The sequence below is a fragment of the Taudactylus pleione genome, unplaced genomic scaffold (assembly GCF_031769625.1).
Source record: "Taudactylus pleione unplaced genomic scaffold, aTauple2 ptg000124l, whole genome shotgun sequence".
Taxonomy (NCBI): Eukaryota; Metazoa; Chordata; class Amphibia; order Anura; family Myobatrachidae; genus Taudactylus; species Taudactylus pleione.
The window spans coordinates 718,835-724,834 of NW_028284526.1; the positions used below are offsets into that span (position 1 = coordinate 718,835).

Consider the following 6,000-nt stretch of genomic DNA (forward strand, 5'->3'; position numbering starts at 1 on the left):
TATGTATTAATGGGCCTACTTGGAAAAACCCATAAGTTGGTAACCAATAGTAATTAATAGTGTGAAATAACCTTTTGTATCCCTTGCATTATACCTTTTACTCTCCCTCGCTAGAAATCTTCAGTTTAAAATATATTTACTTCTCATGTACAGATAATTACATACTCCTCATAGATATATATATATTTATTTAAACCATACTTGCCGGGGAGGAGAAACAGGTGGGCGGAGTTGGGGACGGGGTCAGATGGTTAGAATCATTAAGCCCCGCCCCCTCACGGTAATTTGTCGCGACAAGCTCATTTTTTATAGTAGGCGTGGCCAAATAACACAATTCTCATAGAATTGCGTCATTAGAGCTGTCCCCTACCTCCAGATCCTCCGATCACCGGGAATATTCTCCCCACTTCACTAGGAAGAGGGCGGAATGAGGGAGAAGTGCCTACCCTTCCGGGGGTGTGGGGGGTTACCTGAAAAATCAGGAGGGTAGGCACTTCTCCCGCATTCTGCCCACTTCACTAGGGAAGAATTTCTGTGGCGATCGCGGGTCCCCGTGTAGGGGGCGGGACTTCATGACGTGATTCTTCATGACGCAAACCATCAGGACCCGCCCCCGTCACAACTCATTTGCTTCTCCTCCCCAGACATCTCCCGGGGAGGGGAAATTAAAGGTAGGCAACTATGTGTTGGGCATTACAAGCAATAACTTTGAGAGTTCGTAAGTCCAGGTATAAAATGAAAACTCCCACAACCACTTTCTCCAGCACTGTAATCTTTTTAAGGAATCAATTATTTGGTTGTCCCTATTTTCTCTGTAACAGTCCGCTGCATGCTGTGCGACAAAATGAAATCCTACAAACATACGTCATATTCTAACGTGCAACTTCAATTGTATCAGCTGGTGAAGAAAAAGGGGTCTCTTATTTTTTCCTGCAGAACCACCGCCTTTTATATGAAATGTTACTGCCGAGGTATTGTGAAAAGTAATTCCAGTATCTGAGGGGTCTATTCAGCATCCTATAATTGTATCTTTTTTACCCCCTATTTTCCATACATAAGTAGATTGTCCTATTCATGTAGCTTGTAACGCAGGAGTTTCACAGATATCTCCTGGTTACAGTCCTGCCACATTAATTTCCACACTCCCCATACTTCTGTATGGGGATGTGGAAACTGAGCCATTCATCAAGTTCTGAAAAAGCAATTTTCCGGAACTTGTGTGTGAAACTGTACGCCATCCCGAGATGGCGTACAGCCTCTGATATCCTGCACAAGCTGCTGTTTACAAAGCAGCTTGTTCAGCAGAAGGGATCTTTTCAGATCCCCCTCGCTTCCCCCCTCCCCCTGCTCTGTACTCACCTCATACTCCGCTTCCGGCTGTGTCCCGGATCTCTGCGTTTTTTTTCTTGCAGAGCTGCGGTGTCCCTGCGCTGCCCCCCAGTGCAGCCTCCTCCAGACCCCGACAGTCAAGTGGGCCCCACACCTGCCTCCCCATGATCCACATGGCCTGTTGTAATTACCGCTGAATCTGGGGGCAGGGGCCGTATGATTGACAGTTTGACCCCTGGTGCCCGGGCAGCAGACATTGCATGATGCACATAGCACTTGTCCTGCTGTGTAGAACATCGGAGGAAGACAGCCGCAGGTCAGACCTCACTAACTTCTGAAAAGTTGACTTTGCAAAAGAAGCAGCTTTTCGGAAGTGATACTTATGTACAGGAGAGATGATGAATCCCTCCGTTATTTAGATAGAACTCGATGCCAGTTCTAAACTTAATTAACACTTTCTATTTTCTAGGTTTGATTAATAGACCCCTCAGTTCTCTTTAAGTCCAGAGGAAAAAAAAAAATAAGTGACCACAGTATATTTAAGTCCCTCTCTACAGAAATGTAAGAGAAATGCTGGTTTAACTCTGTCCTGGGTAACAAATATATGTGATATCGCTTATGATCTGGCTTGGCTTCTGCTCCAATGTATGCATTAAGCTGCGTACACACGTAAAGATTTTCTGTCCAACCATCCAACTAGTTGATTGGTTGGAATGAAAATCTGGTTTGGTATGACAGCAAATGACAATCAGCAATTTGCTCTCAAACGCCGGAAAATAGACAAAAAACTGTTGTTTGAACAAATTGTTTAGATCAAACATTTAACAAACTTGTCTGACGCCATTTTCATCTGTTTTCTGGCATTTAGGAGCAAATTGCTGATCATTGGTTACTCCCATACGTTACCAGATTCTCATTCCAACCAATCAACTAGTTGGATGGTTGGACAGAAAATCTTTACGTGTGTATGCAGCATAAGTCTTTGGACTAATTTTACCAAAACATGGACATCTGTTTTATTCTAGCGTATCTATACCATTAGCCATATATTTTCTGTAGAGCGCTTTTACCCACTGAGTCCACAAGCTATCCTTGGATAGTGAGATGTAATTAAGCAAATCTGATTAAATGGTGACAGCTCCTCCCCCTACTCAGTCCTATGTCTTTCCTCTGTAAGGGTGCAATGTATTGGTGAATCAATATACAGGGCTATGTGAGGTATAACTATTGCCCTACAGCTGTTAGGCTCCTGTGGTGCATTAATGGATGGCTGCTTCCTTATTTTAACTCTTATCTCACCATCATTCAGTGTCACATTGTCTCCACTTTTATTTATTACCAATTATATAGCGCACACATATTCCGCAGCGCTGTACAGAGAATATTTGGCCATTCACATCTGTCCCTGCCCCAGTGGAGCTTACACTCTATATTCCCTATCACATGCGCACTCACATACACACTAGGGTGAATTTTGTTGGGAGCGAATGAACCTACAGTACCTGTATATTTTTGTAGTGCGGGAGGAAACTCCTTACTACACTGTAGTTAGGTTCTTAATGTAATGTCCCTTTTTGTGAGGACAAGGAGAAACTGAGGATTAATATTACTCTCCAATTATCCAGCAGTCCCATCTAGGGTTGTATTCAGAGAATATGCAAGTACAATACAGTATACTGAAGATTAGGAATCTAAGGTAACGTCCGATATCAGTATCCAAACCCACTAATGCACTTCAGCTTAAGAACTTATCTTGGAGATTCGCCCAATATGGTATTAATAAAGTTCCAATATTAGTATAAACAGTCCTGTCTGAGAGGGGTTAGTAAATATTAGTCAGAGCCTGCAAAGTCCCATCTGGGAGGGTTATTAATTATAAGACAGAATTTGGAAAGTTAGTGTACAAAAAAATCTGGATATAAAGAGGTCCCTAATCTTATAGTCCAATTCCGCTGGCGCAATCATATATCCAATTATAGTCACTCCTCCGGGGTCCTTGTAATGGTGCTCACCGCTGATGGAAAGGTGCACCTGCTCAAAGCTCTGTCTAACAAGTGCGGCTCACTGGTTCCCAGTGTCTTGAGGTTATTGTTATTGAGTTGTTAATAATAAAAAATTTCCACTCCTCATACAAATGAATATAACAAAGTTACTGCTCCTCGCAGGAAGTGTTACCGACGCGTTTCGCCTACTCTATAAGACTTTCAAAGCAATATTCTATAAAGGAAATGTAAAGTTTATTGTCCCTTTTACATATCATAGTTGTCACAAAGAAATGTATTATATAATGAATTTTGAGATTTGTTTTGTCTTCTCTAATCTCATTTATTTTCCTATTTTCCCAGGAATGTTCCAAAGAGGATCATCCAGACCAACCAATGGCAAATTATTCCTATGAATTTTACTTTGTACTCGTTGGTTTTCCAGGAGTGCCGCATCACTTCCATATTCTGGTCTCATTAGCAATGTTTCTGGTCTACAGCACAGCACTTCTAGCTAATGGAATTGTCATCGTACTGATCCTGGTAAACAGCCACTTACACCAACCCATGTATATAATTATCTGTAACTTGGCTGTGTCTGACCTCCTCTTTGACACAATCACCTTGCCCAAAATCATCGCCAAGTATTGGTTTGAGGCTGGAGAAATGTCCTCCTTGGGTTGCTTCTTGCAGCTGTTCTGCATCCATTGCTTGGGTGCTATGGATTCCTTCATCCTTCTGCTGATGGCCGGTGATCGTTATGTTGCTATCTGTAAACCCCTGAGATATTCCTCTGTCATCACCCAAAAAGTAACCATAGCTACATGTCTCTTCTCCTGGTTCCTGGCAGCAATCATTGCATTGAGCATGTCTTGGTTGGTTGCAAGACTTCCCTTTTATGGACGGAATAATGTAATCAGCTGTTTCTGCTCCACGTCATCTCTCCTACGCTTGGCGCGAGCAGACGTCACTTCAACCCGGGAGTCTATCTTAGTCGTGGCATTGTGTGTCCTCCTGATCCCGCTGTTCTTCATCATATTGTCTTACATCATCATCATCAACACTGTCCACCTCTCCGGCCGCACCGATAACTGGCAGAAGGCGTTTTACACGTGTACCACGCACTTATTTGTCATTTGCTTATACTTTGTCCCTCGAGTGTCTGTGTACATCATCAACTATACCCAATTAATCCTGAACCCTGATGTGAACGTTCTCATTCTCTGTCTGTACTCGTACTTCCCGCACATGGCAAATCCCATCATATACTGTCTCAGGACTGAGGAGATTAAAAGCACCATCGGAAATGTTTTTAAAAGGAGGGTTGATTTTACACTATAAGAAGGATGGAGCAGATATAGGGCACAGTTTATAAATATATATTCAAAGACGTAACTGGCGCCAATTAATCTACTCGGTGTGGAACTGAATTACCTGCTGCTCTCAAAGAAATGAGGGACTTACTCCACCCTCATACACAGAAAACTGAAGAAGGAAGGGCGGCATATTCAGAGGATTATATTAATCAGTGTTTAATGTGTAAGACATGTATGTTTGCTTGAGATATAAAGGTTGTCGATGACGGGACACTAGAACTGTCCTTGCTGGTGTCATTGTGCTCTTTTGGAAACAATATTGAGACACAAACAGGTATAGTAGGCAGGCTGGCATGTGAATGTTAAAGATATTTTTAGATGTCACAGCCTGACTTCCAAGTTACAATGCCTATATGGATAGTTAATATGTTTAATAAATTCATATACTGGAAATGATGTCTATCTTTGCAAATCTTTGAATACTGCAGCACAGTGGCGTTACTAGGGCAGGGCGAGCGGGGTTCGTGCCCTGGGCGCCATTGGACCGGCGGCACGGGGGGGCGCCGCCGGCCACGATACCGGCCCGCCCGCCCTAGATAGCCAGTGTAGCGCCAACCGCAATGAGTGCAGTCAGCGCTACTCATTTGCACAGGACCGGCGCTAGGCTTCCAGCGCCGGTCCTGTGTTGCACGCCTGAGCCCGTTCCCTCCCCCTGAGCGCTTGCCCAATAGCGCCAGGAGGCGGGCTCAGGCTGTGCATAACACACGCATCGCCGCCAGCGCTGGCAGCGATGCATGTGTTAAACAGCAGCCAATGAGAGTCAGATAGACTCTCATTGACTGCTGCAGCACCCACTGCAAGAGCCGGACTTCTGTCCGGCTCCTGCAGTGGGTAATGGGACTGACGTCATGACGTCATGACGTCAGTCCCATAATGCTGAGCGCTAGCCCGGGCAGACTGGAGGGCGGGAGCGGCATCGGCATCGTGGACAGGAGCAGCGTGGAATAAGGTAAGTATATTTTTATATTTATTTATTTTTAAACTTTACCTATCTGCACAACGGGGGAGGGGTTGGCTACTACTGGGGGGGACATCTACTGGGGGGGACCTCTACTGGGGGGGGGTACTCTACTGGGGACTACTACTTGGGGGGGGGACTACCACTGGGGGCATTCTAAAAGGGGCCTAGTATTACTAGAGGCACTGCACTCGGGGGACCACTAATGGGGGCAATAATAGGAAGGGCCACTACAGGGACCACTGGACAGGGGGGGGTCACTACTGGGAGCCTGCATCAGGGGGACCACTTCTGGGGGCACTGCATGGGAGGGGGGGACACTACTGCTGGGGGCACTATATAAGGGGCTTATTGC

General features: G+C 44.9%; 1 protein-coding gene across 1 annotated transcript in view; it reads left to right on the plus strand.

Annotated features, from left to right (window-relative positions):
* Positions 1-5,067, plus strand: part of LOC148523949 (olfactory receptor 1-like) — a 52,308-nt gene extending 47,241 nt beyond the window's left edge. The window contains exon 2 of the mRNA XM_088472479.1: positions 3,675-5,067. Within this exon, the coding sequence (XP_088328605.1) occupies positions 3,708-4,652 (945 nt within the window). The 5' untranslated portion in view covers positions 3,675-3,707 and the 3' untranslated portion in view covers positions 4,653-5,067. The remainder of the gene's footprint in view (positions 1-3,674) is intronic.
* Positions 5,068-6,000: the final 933 nt, after the last annotated feature.